General features: G+C 34.1%; 1 protein-coding gene across 12 annotated transcripts in view; it reads left to right on the top strand.

The window, feature by feature from the left end:
• The window catches only part of POT1 (protection of telomeres 1), a 107,064-nt gene that overhangs the window by 37,184 nt on the left and 47,716 nt on the right, over positions 1–22,164 (top strand). For 11 of the 12 annotated variants that reach the window (XM_055347505.2, XM_004046148.4, XM_055347504.2 and 8 more), the window contains 2 exons: positions 533–647; positions 21,826–21,956. In XM_055347505.2, coding sequence (XP_055203480.1) covers positions 533–647; positions 21,826–21,956 — 246 coding nt within the window. Of the gene's footprint in view, positions 1–97; positions 212–532; positions 648–21,825; positions 21,957–22,164 lie in introns of all 12 variants that reach the window. The other variant, XM_063708760.1, reaches the window with a different exon arrangement.

Genomic DNA, 22,164 nt, shown 5'->3' with positions numbered 1-22,164 from the left:
GACCTTTTACATTGAAGATGTACATATTTAAAAAAAGTATTTTCTTGTTTTGTGTTATTGCTTCAGTTTTGACATGTATTGCTGTTTTTCACTACAGATGCTCCTTGATTTACAATGAAGTTACATCCAGTGTACCCATCATAAGTCAAAAATTTCATAAATACAAAATGCATTAAATTGCCTAATAGACCCATTCTAAAGTCAGAAGATTGTAAGTTGAACCATCATAAGTCAGGGACTATATGTATATATTGTTTGCTATGTTTTTATTGAAGAAGTATAATGTTTTAATTAGATTATAGGTTATGCCTTTATGAGCTAGTGTGCAAATTGTACCATTTATAAACAAAGTTCTAAGGAAAACTAGTTGGATAAGCTAAGCTGTGTGCATTGCCTTATTTCAGGTTATAACTTCTTTTAGACACTTAAAAGGATAAAATAGTTACATGGATTTGCTGCTAATATGATTATAACATGATTCTACAATGTAAATACTTTCTATAAATGTATTCACTGTCTTCTCTTTCTTTAGGTTCCAGCAACAAATTATATATATACACCCCTGAATCAACTTAAGGGTGGTACAATTGTCAATGTCTATGGTGTTGTGAAGTTCTTTAAGCCCCCATATCTAAGCAAAGGAACTGGTAGGTATTAAAACTGGTGGAGTTTTTTGGAGTGGAAATGCATTATTGATTTAGGAACACGGTTCCATATGTACCCTAAGTCCTAGAATAGAAGCTCAGTTCTGACCTATAATTGCCAAACAACACTGATGCATATTCTTTGGCTAGTTTAATTTGTAAAATAAACGTGATCTTTAGATTCTAGAGTCTAGTTAAAGACAGTAAGGACACAGAATGAAGCAAAGGATGCCAAACAGCAACGTGAAACCATATGAAAATATAAAATTCACTGGAAAAGGTAAATATATAAACAAATGCAGAATACTGCAATTCTGTAACATTGATGCATAAATCACGTTTAATTCTGTTATAGAAGTTGAAAGGCAAATATGTAAAAGCTATAACTATAGAAATATGTTAATGGATACATAGTATAAAAAGATGCAAATTATGACATCAGTAACATGAAGTGTGGTGGGGGGTAGAAGTAAAAGTGTAGAGTTTTTGTATGCAATTAAAGTTAAATTGTCAGGTTAAAGTAGATTGCTATAAATATAAGGTACTTTATGTAAACCCCATGGTAACCACAAAGAAAATACCTATAAAAGATACACAAAAGAAAATGAGAAGGGAATCAATTACAAGATAATGAAACACAAAGGAAGATAGCAAGAGAAGAAAATAGGGAATTGAGTGTCACAAGACAGACAGAAAACAATGAATTAAATGGCAATCGTAAGACCTTCCTAATGAATAACTACTATTATTATAAATGAATTAAATTACCTAATAAAAAATCATAGAGTAGCTGAGTGCATTCAAAAAAACGAGATACAACTATATGCTGTCTACAAAAACTCACTTTAGATTTAAGGACACACATAGGCTAAATGAAAGTGAAGGAATGGAGAAAGATACTTCTTGCAAATGGTAACCAAAAGAGGAGAAGTGGCCATACTTACATCAGACAAAAGAGACTTTAAGTCAAAAACTGTCACAACAGGCAGTTTTGGATATCATATAATTCACCAAGAAAATATAACAATTATGTATGCTGCTAACATCAGAGCGCTTAATCCATGAAGCAGACATTTCAGAAATGAAGGGAGAAATAGACAGCAACACAATTATAGTAGGAGGTTTCATTTCACCACTTCCAATAATGGGGGCGACCATCCAGACAGAGATCAATAAGGAAACAGAAAACTTGAACAACACTGTAGACCAAATGGACCTGACAGACATATCAGACATATGCAGAATATTCTACCCAGCTAGAGCAGAGTATACATTTTTTGTTAAGTGCACATGGAACATTCTCCAGTATAGATAACTCATTAGGTCACAAAACAAGTGAGTAAATTTAAGATAGTAAGTATCTTCTCTGACTTCAATAAAATCAAACTAGAAATCAATAGCAGGCGGAGGAAAATTATAAAATTTAGACATGTGGATATTAAACAATACTCTTTTGAACAATTAAGGAAACTCCATGCTGTTTTTTATAGTGGTTGTACTAGTTTACATTAAAAAAATGTATGCACCTTGATGATAAATACAGTATTGCTCAAAAATGCTAAGGATAAGTTGAGCCTTCAGCGAGTTATCATTGTTTTGCTGGTGGAGATGATAGGTTGATTGGTCAGGATGGTGTTTTCTGAAGACTGGTGTGGCTGTGACAGTTTATTAAAATAAGACAATACTGAAGTTTCTCATATCAATTGACTCTTCCTTTTACAAAAGATTTCTTTGTAACATGAGATGCTGTTTGATAGTATTTTATTCACAGTAGAACTTCTTTCAAAATTTTAGTCCTTGTCAACCCTGCTGCTGCATTATCAACTAAGTTTATGGAATATTCTAAGTCTTTTGTTGTCATATCAAAAATATTCATAACATCTTTACCAGGAGTAGATTACTTCTTAAGAAACTATCTTTCCTCATCCATAAGAAGCAACTCTTCATCTGTTGAAGTTTTATTATGAGATTGCACCAATTCAGTCACACCTTCAGGCTCCATTTATAATTCTAGTTTTCTTACTGTTTCCACCACATCTGCAGTGACTTAACTCCACCAAAGTCTTGAACCCCTCAAAGTCATCTGTGAGGGTTGGAATTAACTTTTTCCAAACCCCTGTTGATGTTGGATTTTGACCTCACATGAATCATGCATGTTCTTGATGTCATCTAGAATAAATACTTTCTAGGTTTTTAATTTACTTTGCCCCAGTCCATCAGAAGGATCGCTATCTATGGTGGGTATAGCCTTATAAAAGGTATTTTTTTTAAATAATGACACTTAAAAGTAAAAATTATTACTTTGTGGGCTGCAGAATGGATATTGTATTAGCAGGCATGAAAATAACATTGATCTTGAACATCTCCATCAGAGCTCTTGTGTGACTAGGTGCACTGTCAATGAGCAGTAATATTTTGAAAAGAATCTTTTTTGCTGAGCAGTACGTCTCAACATTGGGCTTAAAGTATTCAGAAAGCCGTGCTGTGAGCAATGTCATCCAGGCTTTGTTGTTTCATTAAAGAGCACAGGCAGAGTTGGTTTTGCCTAATTTTGAAAGGCCCTAGGATTTTGAGACTAAGTGAGTATTGGCTTCAACTGAAAGTCATCAACTGCATTAGACTCTCACAAGAGAGTGAACCTGTTTTTTGAAGCTTTGAAGGCAGGCATTGACTTCTCCATAGTTGTGAGGGTCCTAGATGGCACCTTGTTCCAAGAGAAGACTGTTTTGTTTACATTGAAAATGTGTTGGTTTGTGTAGCCACCTTCATTGATGATCTTAGGTCTTCTGGATAACTTGCTCCATCTTCTTCATCAGCACTTGCTACTTGCTGTTTCACCTTGTACTTTATGTTATGAAGATGGCTTCTTTTCTGAAATGCCATGAACCAATGTGATAGCTTCAGATTTGTCTTCTCTAGCCTTCCCACCTCTCTTGGCCTTTAAAGAATTGAAGAGTGTTAGTGTCTCATTCTACTTTAGGCTTCGGCTTAAGGGAATGTTGTACTGGTTTGATCATCTATGCAGACGACTAAAATTTTCTGTGTATCAGCCATAAGGCTCTTTGACTTTCTTCTCATTCATGTGTTCACTAAAGTAGCACCTTTAATTTCCTTCAGGAGCTTTTTCTTTGTATTCACAACTTAGCTAACTGGGCACAAGGGTCCTAGCTTTCAGTGTATGTCAGCTTTGGATATATGCCTTCCTAAGCTTCATCATTTGTAACTTTTGATTTAAAGTGAGAGACTTGTGACTCTCTCACTTGAACACTTATAGGCCATTATAGGGTTATCAAGTCATCTAATTTCAATATTGTTGTGTTTCAGAGAATAAGGAGCCTCAGGAGAGGGAGAGAGGGGAATGACAGGTTGATGGGGGAGTTAGAATACACATATTTATTGGTTAAGTACACTGTCTTATATGGGTGTGATTTGTGCTACCCCAAAACAATTATAATAGTAATGCCAAAGATCACTGATCACAGATCACCATAACAGATACAATGAAAATGGGAAAGTCTGAAGTATTGTGAGGATTACCAAAATGTAACATAGACGCACATACTGTTGCAAAAATGGTGACAGTAGACTTGCTCAATGCAGAGTTGCCACAACCTTTAATTTATAAAATTGCAGTATTACAAAGGACAACAAAGTAAAGTACAATTACATGAGTTATGCCTTTATTAATATGGTCATACTACTCAGTCATCTCAGATTCAATGTATTCCCTATCAAAATCCAAGTAGCATTATTTATAGAAAAATAAAAATCAATCTTCAAATTCATATGGAAACACAAAGGACCCTGAATAGCCAAAAGAATGCTGAGAAAGATCAAACCTGGAGGCTTCTCTCTTTCTAATTTCAAAATACGTTAAAAAGTAACAGTATTGCGACGGTATGGTACTGCCATGAAGCCAGACATACTGATTAATGGAATTGAATAGAGCGCCTAGAAATAAGCCCACACGTTTATTATGGTCAACTGATTTTCGACAAGGGTGCAAGAATATATAATGGGGAAAGTGTAGTCTCTTCACCAAATGGGGTTGGGAAAACTGTATATCCGCATGCAAAGAATGAAATTGGATCCTTAGATCATATACAAAAAATCAATTCAATGTGGATTAAAGACTTAAGAGTGTGACCTGAAACTGAATGTTCTGGAATAAAACATAGGGGAAAGGTTTCCTGGCATTGGCCCTGGACATGATTTTATATAAATATATACATATATATGAACTGATACAGAGATGTATATATATTTGGATAGTTTTAAAAGTAAAAATGTATAACCTATTAATTGCTATATGATAAAGTAAGGTTTTAACAAACATGTAAACGAAAACATCAAAAGCCATGAATTTCAGTTTATTGTGAGGTAATAAAGTGAACAGAAACACACACTTCACCTGTGTTTAATTTAATTTTACTAAATTTAATATTGTTTATTGTATTTCATCTATTCTAAAACACCATTATCTGTAAGAGGCTTTATCATTTTATGTATCATTCAGAAGGGAAAAATGCTAATTAAACTATGCTTAACTGTCAATTTTAAGATAGAGCCATATTTCAGAGATGTTAAATAGTGAAACATGGATGTTGTTGATGAAATGTAGACTTTATCTCCTGCATGCCAGGAGTTGTGATCATGTTGCAAACACAAAGATGTTCTCATTGACTTCATATTACAAAACCATTTTTAAAATAAAGATATACAAATTGTATTGTTGAGGAATGAACTAGGAATCTACTCTTTGGTCAGGTGGATGTGGGAAAATCTTTTTCTTGTGGTCAGCATATTTTATTAACGTATAATATAAAAAAAACTAGTCTGTGTGTAAATGAACATTGCGAAGACTATTAAATACGGAGATAAGTTTTAAATAGACCTCATACTAAGCCTGAAGACTGCAAAGAATGTTTTGTGGAAAATCCTTTTAATATCTGTTGTTTTAGAGGAAAGGGGAACATTAAAGTTGAAGTGGAGAAATTTGTGCTTGAAGACCTATTTTTCAAATATTCTCATTTCAGCTTATTCCCAGAGTCTTCATTTCCCCACCCCATCATACTGTTCAACATAAACTCACATACTTTTCCCTTAGTTTCCTCTCCCCATCGATTTTCTTCAAATGTTACGTGTGCTGCCCCTTCTAGGAGTTAGCCATAAAGATGTAATCACTATGATCCTCTTCGAATTTGAAGTTTTACCTGGTTGAATTTAATTGGCCCACCAAACTTAGGAATAAGCTACATTGTTGCTAATAATGTCTATCTATAGAAGATATAATTTAAAAAGTTTTTTTAACAAATCGATCTGCAAATGCATCATTTTAAAAAACAACTTAAAATATGATAATATAGACTAAAATGATAGCTCTGTTAAAACATTGATGACATTAATTTTCAGTTATTAGAAAAATCATGTTTTCTCATGATAATGTTATTAAATCTTGCATATAAAATGAAAGCCATGGGGAACAAGAATATGTATTATATTTGCATATGTATCTTATATCTCTATCAGATATGTTTACTTCAGTCACTGCAGTCCCGTAGTAAAAAATTCATGGCTAGTAATGAGCCATCTGTTATTACCAAGATAATATGTTTGTTTCTTCTAAGATACTAAATTAAAATGGATGTCATCAATTTTATCTGAACCTGGTCGTTGAAGCTTTTAAGTAAATCTTAAGACATAGCAAGATGTCTTGACTACTAGCCAGACAATAAAGTTTTAAAACTCTCTCTAATAACTTTAGTTACAGTTATATTAGAGAAATAGCACTGATATTTGTGTTCAGGAAAAGATCACCTTCATTAGTATTACCACAGAGAAGTGCAAGAATAGATGTACAGGAACAGTCCACAGCTGTGCCTTTTAAAATATTACCTAAAGCAGTACTTTTTCACAAATACAGGGCTACAATCTAAATAACATCCAGATGTATATAGCTAGTTATGTGGTGGAAAATTACCTTTATGCAATTCACATTTAGGTGGATGGAAAAAGTGTATTCTGTTACATATCATTAGCTAGAATTTTTCATGAAAATTCATCTTATAAATGTTAAATTCAGTGTGATAGAAGCAATTAGCAATTTGGCATCTTTACTCCTTGACAGAAATTTTTCTTTGCTCTTATCCTGAATAAAGATTACATATGACCTGTAGCATGCTATCTTATTTCTGGTAGAAATCCTATTCTGGTGGAAATGCTTCTATTCCTAAGTTCATATTCACCTTTGGAGTAAAGTTTTAATTTTTACATAGAGTCTATCAGAACTATCAGAGTTAAAAGAACATATAATGCTATAGATACTAACATTCCTATTCAGTTTTGATAAGATTAATGATGAAAACTGAGAAAGAATTCCTCACATATTTTAGAAGCAACATATATTGAAATGTCCTTTTATCATCAAAATTTATTTTATATGATTTTATTTATTTTTATTTTTATTTATTTATTTATTTTTGAGACGGAGTCTTGCTCTGTCACCCAGGCTGGAGTGCAGTGGCATGATCTTGGCTCACTGCAAGCTCCGCCTCCCGGGTTCATGCCATTCTCCTGCCTCAGCCTCCTGAGTAGCTGGGACTACAGGCACCAGCCACCATGCCTGGCTGATTTTTTGTATTTTCAGTAGAGACAGGGTTTCACTGTGTTAGCCAGGATGGTCTCGATCTCCTGACCTCGTGATCCGCCCGCCTTGGCCTCCCAAAGTGCTGGGATTACAGGCTTGAGCCACCACGCCCGGCCTATTTTTTTAAGAGAGACAGGGTCTTGCTGTGTTGACTAGGCTGCAGTGCACTGCCGAGATCATAGCTCACCTCAGCCTCGACTCCTGGGCTCAAGCAATCCTCCCACCTCAGCCTCCCTAGTAGCTGGAACTAGCAGCATGTGCCACCATGTCCAACTAATTAAAAAACTTTTTCTTTTTTTTTTTTTTTTTTTTTTTTGGAGAGATGGAGGTCTCACATTGTTGCCCAGGCTGGCCTAAAACTCCTGGTCTCAAGCAGTCCTTCTGCCTCAGCCTCCCAAAGTGCTGGGATTACCGGTGTGAGCCACCATACCAAGCCCAAAATTGATTTTGATAATGACTCATCAGTGATACATACTGTGCTTCTTTCATATAGGAAAACAAAGTCATTGCCTTCTTTAAGACTAGAGATTTTATAGCAGTGATTTTCTCTGAATGCCTTACATATACTTTTGCTTTGGGAGCTGGCTAGATAGTATTAGGTATGCAGTTTTTGCCGTGGACACATACCATTCATCATATTTTCTTAGATAACACATATAAGGGAATTTAATTTTAGCAGTGTTTCAGTTTTTTAGAAATAGCTATTTTTTAAACTTGAGACACATTTACTCTGTTTTTATTATCTGCTCTTACAAAATAAAACAAATGTATTCAGACCATAAAACATTTCCAGACTTGTTAATAGTGTATGGCTCCTCCTTGCTTGATCAATATCATAATTCCTACTCACAATGTGAGCAAATAGGAAAAATAGAGGGAACCTTGTTTGTGCTTAATCTCCTAATATTTGAATTTAGAGGAAGGGAGAGGCAAAATATTTATTGTTCGCCTCTCCTTCTTTTTGTTCTTTCCTCAAATTTTGAGTCCCTTCTTTCTTTTATTTGCTAGAGATCTCTCATCCTTTTTGTGCCACATAATGTGGTACATCACCTGTGGGCTCACTACCTTACCTCAGGAATGGTCTGTTCCAAAATTACTTGTTTCTCTTACCGTACCTCCCATTAAAACTCATTTTAGAAAAGTAGTTTGTTTAGCAGTCTTGGATGTTACAGTGTTTCTAGAAGCAGATCTTTCTCTCTTCCTGTTCACTGTCTAACAAGGACACCTTCTGTTTTAGCTACTTACTGAGCAGTATAATCAAATTTCTCAGAGTAGCATCCAAAACATTGGATTCTGAGAGCCTCTGTCAGTTTTGTTTGCTTTTAGATATTGGGATAGGATGCTAGGATATGGGGCCCTAACATTTTTTTCTTTTCTTGTTCTATAAAAACATCCCAGCTAACTCTAGAATGCTGTTTTTTGTTATGTAATATTGGTTATTTTCACATCTGAGGACATGTCATGTACATGTAGTGTCATGTAGCATAATTGTTTTAATATTTTGGTTTTGTGTTAGCAATACTGGTTGCATATTAAATGAATATATATTTTGCGTTTTAATTTTTTAAAGTATAGCAGTGTACTTCCACATATCCAGAATTGACATAGTTGAAAATGTCAACTATGTATTATTGATACACATATTGATATTAATGTATTAATTACTGAGTAATTAATCACTCATTGTTACTTCATAAGACCTAGGAGCCTTCTGATTTATCAAAGAGAGATGAAAGAATCTAGTATGATGTAAAATTATATGTAATAATTATTTAATCTATTTTTCAATTTTTTTTAATTGAAAATGCACCTTTGGCATTTTAAAACAAAAAAGCCTTTTGCAGTCATACACATATGATGACAAGTTATAGAACCTATCCTAGAAAAATATACAACACATACACGTATACAGACTTATGCATATATCTATGGTTCATGCTTCTCCCACTTTGAACTCCATGTTGTTAACTCATGACCTGTGATATGTTCATATTCACTTACCTGAATATTTAGATAAAACCGTAAGGATGTCCTCTTTGTTTAATGTATGGCGCATAAAATAAATAAATATATAGTTTTGTATTTTGATTCACTCATTTGTTTGTTCACAAACTGCTTATTTATTTTCTATATGCCAGATAATACGGGAAATTCAAAGGTATATATGTCATTGTTTCTGACAAGGGATTAAATTTTGTGAGGACAGATAAATTAATGAATAATTACAATACAATTACTAAAACTATTAGTTATATAAACTTTTTTTTAGTCTTTCCCCAATTGATAAAACTCTACTTTTCTGTTTTTTGGCTATGTAAGATAGAATCTTCATTTGTGAAAGATACCATGCTTTTTGAATATATATTTTCCAATTGAATGATGAGTTACCTGTTATAATGAATGGAGTTGGTGGATCAGGCAGACACTGAGTTTTCCATTTCTCAGGAGCCAAAAAATAAATATGTCTAGGTGAGTGAGGGGAGACTCTTCCTAGGTGCTTAACTGCCTTTCAGAAATGTACTCATTCAGATCATGGCAGGTTATCACTTACCTCTTTAAAGATTTGGGTAGTTGAGACAAGCCTCCCCTCTTCAGCTTACTTATACTGTTTTCCAGCTATTCTATCAATTTTCATCTAAAGAATGGAGATGGAGAAAAGACACTTTCCTCTCCCTATCACTTCACTTTGTATTCATTTTTTGCTATTTCTCATTTTCAGGAATGACTTTTTTGATGAGACTTCAGGCTTCCATCTGACTTTTATGGGACGAGCACTAGCTTGTCTTTCATGACTTTTTCCCAAATTATTAGCATACTAATTTAGAGAATTATCCCTGTCTTCATTAGTTTAGAGTTTGAATTGTTTTAATGAACATAAAATTTAGTACTGTTTTTTTAATTCTTAAAACTTGTGGTACAGTCTTTTACTCATTCAGTTAAAAGACTTTTTCTCTAGTCTTATGTATAGTGTAAAACATGGAAGTAAAACTCCACCAGAATAACGTTTATGAACACATGCAATGTCTAACATCTATCTAATCTGTGTCACTGTATATATCATAATATTTATTATATCATAACATATATTCTTTCTTCTTTCTTTCATCTTCCGTGCTGTCATGCTCTTGCAATAGAATGAAAGCACAAGTGGAAATTATGTAAGCTCACACCAGAAAAATAAAGAGTGCTCTTATTTTTGTATTGTACAGTAAGTTTCCTTGTAAAAGAAGTAAGATGACAGCACATAATGTAGCTTGATTCAGTGATTTGCCTTCATAGGTATTACTTGAATGTTTTAATGATATACTTTTCTACCAATGGAATAGTGTTGCTCAAATACTGATTGGTTTAAAAACAGCAGTGTTTTAGTAGATAAAAAGGAGATGAAGCAACTTTCATGGAAGAACTTTTTCTGGATTGTGTAATTTATGCATGCATGCTTCTTTGATTAAAAACCTTGCTCAGATGAACTACCAGCTCTCCCTTATAATAAAACTCCAAGGCAATTTACACTTAATCATACTGAGTAAATTCGGTGAATTGCTCAAGATTGCAAAATAGAAAACTTAATTTATCATTTGTTATCTTTTCCAGATTTATATCAAGCTATGTGAATTATTACCAAAGTGTTAAACTAGTTCTTTGTCAGCAGTTTAAATATGAAGTATTACTAAAGCATTAAAGACAACACTTTATCAATGGTTTAAAGATATACATTATAAGTACTGTGTACTATTTATTTAAAGTGTGAATGCTGATTTATTAAAGGATTTTCTACTCTTTCCACTTTCCTTGTTAATGTTAGCTAACAAGAAGATAGACTTTTAAATTACCTTTAGCTTTGTACCTTCGTTTGGGAAAGAGCAAAAAATAAGGCATGGGGAAAATATTTTTATTTGTGAAGTCATTATTGAAGGATATTTTTGCGTGTGTATTTGGTAAAACACTTCACTTCCTTGGAGCAGTTAAATAAGACATATTTTAGCAGTTTGCATTGTTACTATTTGTTAAAACAAGTAGTGTGGTTCCCTTCATGCCATGAATCTAATGCTAATTGAGGGAACCTGAAAGGTGTTTAACATTTCTTTTAGCTTGCTATTTTTTTCTTATTGTTCTTGAGAGATTATTGAATAGATTTTTTAAATGCCACTTGTTCTCTTAACCTGAATTTTGTTTCTTTTTATAAATATGTGCTTATTTAAATTAAAAATAAAGTACAGTCATGTGCCACATAACATTTTGATCAACAGTGGACTGCATGTATGACAGTGGTCTCGTAAGATTATAATGGAGCATGTATAGAAACCTGATACGTGGCACTTAATATTGGCATAACAGATCAGTTAGGGGAAATGACTGATGTGTAGTAATGATGCTGGGACATTGTGTTTTTTCATATGAAAATATATATATAAATTTAAAAATAAACATCATCTGGGCTTGTGTAAGTACACTCGGTGATCGCACAACAATGAAATCGCCTAACTACACATCTCTTAGAACGTATCCCCATCATTAAGCAATACATGACTGTATATTGAAAGAGTATTTTCTTTTGAAACTGCTCATTATTTTATAGATAACCTTAGGAGATTCTAAGAACATGCTAACGTGTAGTTATGTCATTTTAGAGAGCTTGCATTGTAGCAAGTAGATGATATTTTGGAAGTATTGCTACTGTAAGTATATCTGAGCCTACAATTCAGTGATTTAATAGAATTGTGTGTGTGTGTAGCCAAGGCTGCTGCTCTCTTGGACTCAGTCAAGTTCCTCTGTAAAATTGTTTAGGTTTTTGCAATACTTTTATTTGAGAAAGGAGAGTCTTTTTCTAACTTGCACAAAGATTCTGCAAAAGCACGAGGTGGCCTTGTAAAGATCTCGATAGTGGGTCTACAATAATGTTTCTCAAAGTGTTACCTAGAGTTTTTTGCAGTCTGTTAGGTCATCTTTTGGAAAGTTGACATTTTCATAGAAAAATCAAAATGTGAAACAATTTTCAGTATTTTCAAATTTAGATTAAATCTATATTTTTACAAAAATCTCAATAGTTTTCTGTAGTCATTACATTCTTCAATATTATGTAAGTGCTACAGGGACTGAGCTTTGTCAGTTCATCTTGGCTAACATTAAACTATTTAAATTAAACATTAAGTTAAACTAACATTAACATTAAATTAAACTATTTAGTATTATTTATGCCTAGTTAAATTCACAGTTTTTTTCTTGTATTGGTCTTATATTCACAGTTTACGAAAGTAGGTCAATTTGGAGCATTTAAAGTGAGAGGCGTAATACAGAATTACTGCAGCTTAAAATCTGAATTGGATTTGTCAGACTAGTGATCTCTTTGCCCTTGTGTTTATCATGAAATTTTAAGAAACTTCAAACCTTCAAAATAGTTGTGTTTTATGCAAAGTACATTGTGTGTTTATTTTTATTGGCAAACCAATCATTTGTTTCACTGTGAAATTGCTTAATTATGTCACATTTGTGGGGAAAAGGGGGATCAAAACTATACAGGCATTATTCACAGTTCTACTTACAGCATAAACAGTTTCAAGTGACACTATTGGGAATATACTTATGAATCCAGCTGCAAAGTTAATAGCCAGTATAGTGTTTGGGGAAACACTATAAGCTATTACCAAAAAATCCTCTGTGAGAGGGTGTTCCTTGGATGTCACATAACATAAATGATGTACTGTGTGGAAGAACAGTTGTTGTATTGTGTATTGTGGGATTTGTTTTTAGATGAAACCGTTAATGTACGTAGTAGGAATTAACTTTTACATAGGTGAAGTACAAATAGAGAAGTGATAGTGATTTTTTTCTCTTTTTCACTAAAATCTTATATTGCTAAAGAATGAATTTTCCCTCTCAGAAAACACTACATTATCCTAATTTCTTTACTTTTTAATCTTGCTATTCTACAGAAAAATATCCTATTGCATTCTTCTTTTCCAAGTATGTCTTAAATAACAGTAGCCCCCTGCTCTTCCATTTTAACTTTAGAGTCAGCATGTCATTTGCCATTAACAAAAAACAAAACAAAACAAAAACTAAAGAAAACCAAACTAAGGGGATATCTACAGAAATTTCATTGAATGTATTAATGCCAGTTACTCCACAAACTGGCCTATTATTATTTTTCCCTCATTTCCAAACCATGGCACAGACAGGCAGATTTTCTTCATGATTCCCTGTGCTAGCAGGTGGATTTTTTTTCCCTAGCTTCCGTTTTTTAAGGTCACTGATTTCTGCTGATAGCTCACTTTCGGCTTCTACCTTGCAATAGACCAAGATGTAGTTTCTTTTCTCAGACTTGGTATATAATTTCCAAAACTCTAGATTTCTAGTGAGAGCCCTTTCAGATGTGTCTTAGCTTTTGAATTTGCCTCCCACCTTGGTTCACCTCCTGGATTATTTGTTTTTATCCTGGGATTAATTTATGATTTGAGAAATGATTTTTTAAAAGTGTTACCATGTGGTTGTAATTTATCAAACAATTAGTATTTTCAGAGGAAGAGTTTAGATTATATAAATGTTTTATACTATGGAAAATATAATTCCTTTTAAATTTTTATTCTTTTTTTCTTATTGATTCTCTTCAACTTTAAATAATATATTTGTCTTTCATTTCTTATTTGTCAACTTTATTCAGTGTTGTTGTTTACTTTCTTCTCTAGTCTTCTGTCAGGTGTACCTTTACTTATCTTTTGTCATAATTATGAGCATTTATATTCTCTTCTGTAACCATACATATTTCTTCCATTCTTTGGCTATCTCTATGCTACATTTTAGTTTTCTTCATATTTGGATCAGATATTCCTGTATAGCCTTTTATATTTTGTGGGATTTCTAATGCCTTTTCTTTTTTGTTGCTATTGTTATTAATAATAAAACTGCGCCTTCACTATGCCCTTAAGTTTATATAAATATGTAGTTGTGTATGGGATTATTTATTGTTTTAATTTAAATTTTTATTTTAAATTGGCAAACAAATACATATTGTGGGGGACAATGTGATGTTTAGATATGTGTATACATTGTGGAATGATTATATAAAGCTAATTAACATATCCATTACATCACATACTTATTTTTTATAGTGAGAACATTTAAAATCTATTAGCAATTTTGAAATATGCAATACATCATTATTAAGTATGGTCACCATACTGTGCAAATCTTGAAAATTTATTCCTCCTGTTGAACTGAAAGTTTGTATATCCTTTGGTGAGCTTCTTCCCCCCACCCCCTGCTTTTTTTGAGACAGAGTTGCTCTGTCACCCAGGCTGGAGTGCATTGGCATGATCTCAGCTTACTACAACCTCTGCCTCCTGGGTTCAAGTGATTCTTGTGCCTCAGCCTCCTGAATAGCTGGGATTACAGGCACGCACCACCACACCTGGTTAATTTTTTATATTTTTAGTAGAGATGAGATTTCGCCATGTTGGCCAGGCTAGTCTCAAACTCCTGGCCTCTAGTGATCCACCCACCTTGGCCTCCTAAAGTGCTGGGATTACAGACATGAGCCACCGTGCCTGGCCAGCATCTCCCCATTTCTCACCACTGCCACCCGCTAGGCATTGATAATCACTTTCTACTTCTGTTAGTTTGACTTTTTTAGATTCCATGTATAAATGAAATTATGTGGAAAAAAGAAGGAAGCTCCGTCACTTGAAACAACATGAAGGAATCTGGAGAACATTATGCTAAGTGATCACTTTTTTTTTTTTTTGAGACGGAATCTCTCTCTGTCGCCCAGGCTGGAGTGCTGGAATGCAGTGGTGCCATCTCAGCTCACTGCAAGCTCTGCCTCCCGGGTTCACGCCATTCTCCTGCCTCAGCCTCCCGAGTAGCTGGGACTACAGGCACCCGCCACCATGCCTGGCTAATTTTTTGTATTTTTTAGTAGAGATGGGGTTTCACTGTGTTAGCCAGGATGGTCTCGATCTCCTGACCTCGTGATCTGCCCACCTCGACCTAAGTGCTGGGATTACAGGCGTGAGCCCCCGCACCCGGTCGATTACTCTTTTTTTTAATGGACCTCTCCTTTCTTATCAGCTCCCTTTCTTCTGCTCCAATCTAGAGTAGTTGTTTGCTAGGCCTGCTCTCTACCTATCTGGGAGATCCATTACTATTGTCCGTACTCTGCTTTTTTCTGTTTTATGGTTTTTCCCATTGTATTGCTGGAGAATTACCTAAGAAAGATACTGTGGAGGTAAAATATCTGATTGGCCAAAATCTGGAAATGTTCTTCATCTGTCTTTATGCTTGATTGATAGTTTTGTCAGGTTTTATAAAGTTGAAGTATCAAAATTATTCCTTAGACTTTTGAAGCCATTGATTTGTTGTCTTTTTAGTAACCCCAGTCATGTTGATAGAAAAGTCTGATGTTAATCTGCTTCTCAGTCTTGCATTGGTGACTTGTTTTATTCTCTGCAGAAGTTTTCAGAATTTTAAAAAATATTTGGTGTTCCCTAATTTCACAATTATGTGACTTGGTGTGATCATTTATCCTGTTTGCCTCCAATGAGCCCTTTTAATTGGAAGACTGCATCTTCATTTCTAGTAAATGCTCTTCCTCTATTCTTGAACAATTTACTTTTGGGGCTTCTCTTGGTCAGATATTGTACTAAGGTTGATTTTATGGAATAAGATTCTTAGCTGTTCTTTGGTTCTGACTTTTTTGCCTGGGGTACAGAATTTAACAGAAACAAAGTCTATGTAGAGTAGAACTGTCAGTAGAATATTTTTGTATGGCTTTTCTTTTGCTCCTGTATTTTTTACAGAGTATGTATTTGCTGTGGAATGTTCCACAGAAGTGCACAAGTGCTGAAGTTGAGAACAATGGCCCATTCTTGCCACATGAATTTCCTTTAATATGTATGTTCCAGAAAAATTTACAGAAACAGTCTGTATACTTCAGTAATGGTACACATGTTCAGTGCCCCTGAGTTTTGAACCAAATTGCGTAAGTGAGGATATAACCTCATTGTGGGGAAGCAGGTGCGCCATATCCAGATATCCATAAAGAGGATCTCTTTCTCAGAAGGCAGAGTTCAGAAGGCCCAATTCTTTGAGTTTGCTGTCTCACTCATTTTTTCCCTCTATTTTCTGTCCTTTTGTCATTCTTTTTCCTTTTGCTTTAAGTTCTAGGAGATACCAGTTTTTTGACACCTAAGCATAATAGGAAAAACAATCATTATCTTTTACTATATGAGTCCAAACCTTTTAAAGTTTTTGAATGTTTAAGTCATTTTTCAAATATTATACAGCAGTGCGAATAAAGAGGTAATAAAGTCATTAAAAATTATAAAAAGGATATAAACATAGCAAAGTCATTTTTATTTCATAATCCCATATTTTCCTAGTTTTAAAGATATACAGACAAATGGTTCTAGCTTATTACTGCTTTTGGTTTTTCTTCTTGCACTTGCATCATCAAAATACTTTTGAAAACTTTGTCGACTCAAAAATTTTTTTGGGGAGAGCAGCTGTTTTTGCTCCATAATTACAAAACAGTTTCTATTTTAGATTTCTGAACATCAATTCAAATGATTAAAGATTGATCTTTCATTTTGATATCACCTATTCTTTCCACTACCTTTATTTATACATTTGCCTTCTGCGTATCCACTTCCATGCCATTTTATGTAAATTTTGGTATGTAAATATCATGTAAGATGAAAGAATGCCATCACAAGTCATTTTAGCAAAATGGAATGGTCCTCAGTCATGTCCCAGAATATCGTATGGTGAAATCATTTTTGTTGAATGACTTGACTGGATAAGAATACCATATTTCCTCTCTGTTTTTAGAAATATTTTGTATTTTCTCCCTATTTTTAGAAACATATTTTCATGCATCAATTTTTGAGCTTGAGAAACTTTATATAGGATATCATCTGGAGATAAATAGCCTGAGATTTCACTTATGTGATCAATTTTATCATCATTAGCTAAAGTGCTGCTATTTTGCATTTAGCTTCTGATTCATCTAATAATGGTTAAATGACTTCCTCCATCAATGTTCTCACTGACCATGGGCACAAATTTTAAAATTCTGAATTTTTAACCATGTTTAAATAAAGCTAAAGAAGAAACTCAAAAGATGGTGTCTCCAGACTTCTTTTATGTCTTGCAGTACAAAAACTGAAGAATGATATAATAGTGATTATTTATTTCATTCTTGTATCATCCTTTAGACAATTGCCTCATTTCACATTTTAAAAATTAGTCTTTTTAAGCATACATAGAAATAATTAATGCATAGTGATGAAATAATTACTCAGATAATGAATATCTATATTTCAAGATATAGGAAAAAAGATCCCATAATGTATCTCAGATATATAAAAGGGTACAATAGAGCCATATGGTAATTGCAAGTAAGAATGTGTTCTCTATTTTGAAAAATAAATAAAATTTATCTTTGGTCTTTGGAAGACCACTAGCAAAGAAAAAATGTCATGAAGTATCAGCCCTTAACTAATAGTAAGAAATATTGACAAAGGAAACTTAAAACCTAAAACTGGAGCCAATGGGTCCTCAAAGGATGAGAATATAATATATTTTTACTCTTTCTGAAAGTGCTTATTAAAGGTTTTTCATTTTTAGGGTTTTTTTTTGTTCCAAGTTATTTCACCCTTCTCACAAATTCAGATTTCTCTTTTTCTACACTCCTTCCTTTCTCGTCTCCCTTTCCCTTCCCATTCCTCTCTCCCTTTCCTCCCTTCTTTCTCCCCTTTACTCTCTCTCTCCTTTTTTTCCTCCCCCTCACTCACTTCTCTCCTTTGTCTTCCTAACCTCATTTTCTTTCTGTCTTCCTTTTTTTTTTTTTTTTGAGGCAGATCTCACGCTATCATCCAGACTGGAGTGCAGTGGCATGATCTCGGCTCACTGCAGCCTCCACTTCCCAGGCTCAAGTGATTCTCCTGCCTCAGCCTCCCAAGTAGCTGGGATTACAGGAGAGCACCACTACCACCCAGCTAATTTTTGTCATTTTTAGTAGAGGTGGGGTTTCACCACGTTGGCCAGGCTGGTCTTGAACTGCTGACCTCAAATGATCCACCCACTCAGCCTCCCAAAGTGCTAGGATTACAGTGTCTTCCATTTTTATTCTCATGTCTGGTAATTTTCTGCTGTCTTTTTATATTTAAGAATGTAGATATAGTTTATTTTAGGTTTTATATACCTTTCTCCTTTACTTTGTATGTAAGCAGTTTGTTTCTCTAATATGCCCTCCCCTTGAGTGGGAAACTTGATAGTGACTAATAGTACTTGTTAGGGCATATTGATTGAAATTTTCAGCCTAGGGTGGGTGGGATGAGAACTTCCAACTAGGCTGTAGGTTCCTTAATGTGATGGTGAGGAGGAATTTATTCTAGTTGTTAACACCAGCATGAGAAGTCTTACCACTTCCCAGTTAATGAGTGCAGCCCCCTTGGAAAAGAGCCTTTGTTCCTAGAATTTTTCAAAATGGAAAGGTTGTTAAATACAAAGATGCTGCCTGAAGTCATTTTCAGGGAAGCGGAGAATAAGGATGGGTAGTCATTGACACACTTGTTCTGTGTGTAAACTTCTAATTGATCCCCTGATTTCAGCCCTACTTTTTACTCTCACCCTTAATCCCAGTGGCTCCCATCTTCACTGTAGCTACCTTGTAGTATTTCTGGATTTTGGCCTCCTCTGTTTATTTTATCCCTTAACCACTTACTTTCCATTTTCCTGAAATATGTTGATATTTTCTTCCACTCTCCTTTCCTTCACTGTTTTGGGGTTTGTTCCTTTCAATCTCTATACCTTCATTACTAGGGGACTAGGAAGGACAGAAAGTCAATGCATTTTCTGAATCATGTATATAGGCAGCATCAAATTGTATCAAACATTTGATGGAGAACTAACACCAATTCTTCTCAGCCTCTTCCAAAAATGGAAGAGAAGGGAATGTTTCCAAACTCAATTTCATGAGGCCAGCATCGCTCTGAGAACTGAAGACAGACAAAGACACAATAAAAACTAACAAGCAAAAAAACTACAGGCCAATACAGATGCAAAAATCCTCAACAGAATACTAGCAAACCAAATTCAACAGCACATTAAAGAGACTATTCACCATGATCAAGTAGGATTTATTCCAGGTATTCAAGGGTGGTTCCACATATGCAAATCAAAATGTTTATTAGCAGAATGGAGCACAAAAATTATATGATCATTTTAATAAATGCAGAAAAAGTTGAAAGCTTTTTCTCTAAGATCTGTATCAAGACAGATGCCCACTCTATTCAATGTAGTACTGTGAACCTACTAGAAGAAAACGTAGGGGAAGAGCTCCATGACATTGATCTCACCAAAGATTCTTTGGAAAGGACCTCAAAAGCTCAGGCAGTGAAAGCAAGAATAGACAAATGGGATTGTATCAAACTTAACCTTCTGCACAGCCAACATTAACAGAGTAAAGAATGAGAGAAAATATTTGCAAACTGTGTATCTGATAATGGGTTAATATCTAAAGTATATGAGGAACTCAACTAGATGGTTAGAAAACAACCCAATTTAAACATGGGCGAAGGACCTGAATAGACATTTCTTTAAAAATGACATACAAATGGCAGACAGGTATGCGAAAAGATGTTCAACATCACTAATCATTAAAACCACAACAAGATATCATTTCACACCTATTAGGATAGCTGTTATCAAAAAGAAGACTAGTATCGAGAGGGTGTGAAGAAAAGATAACATTTGCACGTTGTAGGTGGCAATGTAAATTAGCACAGGTATTGTGGAAAACATATAAATGTTCTTCCAAAACTTAGAACTACCATATGATCCCATAATCTCACTACTGGGTACAGTACTTTTCCTTTGTCCAAAGGAGATATGCTCCAAGACCCCCAGCAGCTGCCCCAAACCGTGGATGGTACTGAACCCTGTATATACTGTTTTTTCCTAAATATATATATCTATGATAAAGTTTAAGCACTTATCACTTTGCCTTAGCACTTTGGGGCAATTATTAAGTAAAATAAGGGTCACATGATCACAAGCACTGCGATACCTCGACAGTTGATACGATAGCCGAAACAGCTACTAAGTGACAAACAGGCAGGGAGCGTGGACAGTGTGGATACCCTGCATGAAGAGATGATTCACATGGTTTATTTCTGTAATTTTCCATTAAATATTTATAGATCACAGTTGACTGCAGGTAACTGAAACTGTGGAAAGTGACACTTCAGATAGGGAGTACTACTATGTATATCAAAAGGAAATAATCAGTATGTTGAAGAGATGTCTGCACTCCCATGTTCATTGCAGGCTTATTCACAATAGGCATAGAATAAACCTAAGCGTCCATTAATGGGTGAATAAAGAAAATGTGGGCTGTATACACAGTGGAATACTATTTAGACATACGAAGGAAATTCTTCATTTACAACAACATGGATGAACCTGGAGGACATTCTTAAGTAAAATAAGCCAGGCACAGAATCTTAAAAAATTGATCTCATAGAAGTAGAGAGTAGAATGGTTATTGCCAGGGGTCTGTGTGGCTATGGGAAGGTTTTGGGGAGATGTTGGTCAAAGGATACAATATTTCAGTTAGGAAGAATAAGTTCAGGGGTTCTATTGTATAACATAGTGACTGTAGTGAAAAATATGTTGCATTCTTGAAAAATGCTAAGAAAATGGATGTTAAGTGTTCTCGCTGCAAAAACAACTGTGAGGTAATGTGTGTATTTTCATTAGCTAGATTTGGTGATTTCACAATGTATGTGTACTTCAGAACCATGTATAGCACACCATAAATACATACAATCTTTTATATGTTAATTACAAAAAATTTAAAGGCAGGATCTATTACAGTTTTTACTACCACCAGTGTTTGAAGTTACCGTTTTATAGCAACCCAAATATTAAATTTTTCTGCCAGTTTAAATTTTATAAAATACCTCTCTTTTGTTATAATGTATAATTTTTTATAGGTGACTAGCAAGAATTACCATTTTCTCTTTTGAGTTTTTGTTATGACATAGTTTTCTATGTATTGTTTATTCATTTGTATGACATATTTACTGTATCATCCTGATTTTTATAAGTTTTCATAAATTCTTTATGCAGTATGGATGCAACTCTTCATATCCGCTGTAAATATCTTAGCCTTTGTTTTCATTCTAAATTTAGTTATGTTTATTTTATAAATTGCATTTTTCTTATTTGACTACATTTATGTTTCATGATTTGTAAACCTTGAAGCAATAGAAAAGGTTATTTTCTCTCCAGACAATTTACACTGAATGAGATTTTTGTTTTACTAAACTTTCTAAAATTAGTATTTATAGAACACTTCTGCAAAATAATTTTGCAGTGTGTATTGAAAGCCAAGAAAATGTCTCTGTTTTAATCCTCTTAGAAGACTTAATTAAAAGGAAGAATAAGGTTTGGTGTTTTGAAGTAAGCATATTCTTATTTTATCAAATGCTTTAAAATATTGAAAGTCAGGTAAAATATTTTTGTGTTTTCCAGATTATTGCTCAGTTGTAACAATTGTGGACCAGACAAATGTAAAACTAACTTGCCTGCTCTTTAGTGGAAACTATGAAGCCCTTCCAATAATTTATAAAAATGGAGATATTGTTCGCTTTCACAGGCTGAAGGTATAATTCATATTGTCTAGAACTTATATTTATTTGAAGAGAACTCTGTATTGTTCACTGAAACTAGTTAGCACTAATTGTATAGTTGCTTTGTTAGAACATGACAGCAAGCTTTTCAGGAGATCAGAAGTAATGTAAATATTATCAGACTTCAAATAATTTACAGTAAGAAACATCTTCATTTGAACAAACCACTGCTTTCATTCCC

The sequence above is a fragment of the Gorilla gorilla genome, chromosome 6 (genome assembly GCF_029281585.2).
Source record: "Gorilla gorilla gorilla isolate KB3781 chromosome 6, NHGRI_mGorGor1-v2.1_pri, whole genome shotgun sequence".
Classification (NCBI taxonomy): Eukaryota; Metazoa; Chordata; class Mammalia; order Primates; family Hominidae; genus Gorilla; species Gorilla gorilla.
The sequence above is the reverse complement of the archived record's forward strand: the minus strand, read 5'-3'. Positions and strand labels throughout refer to the sequence as shown.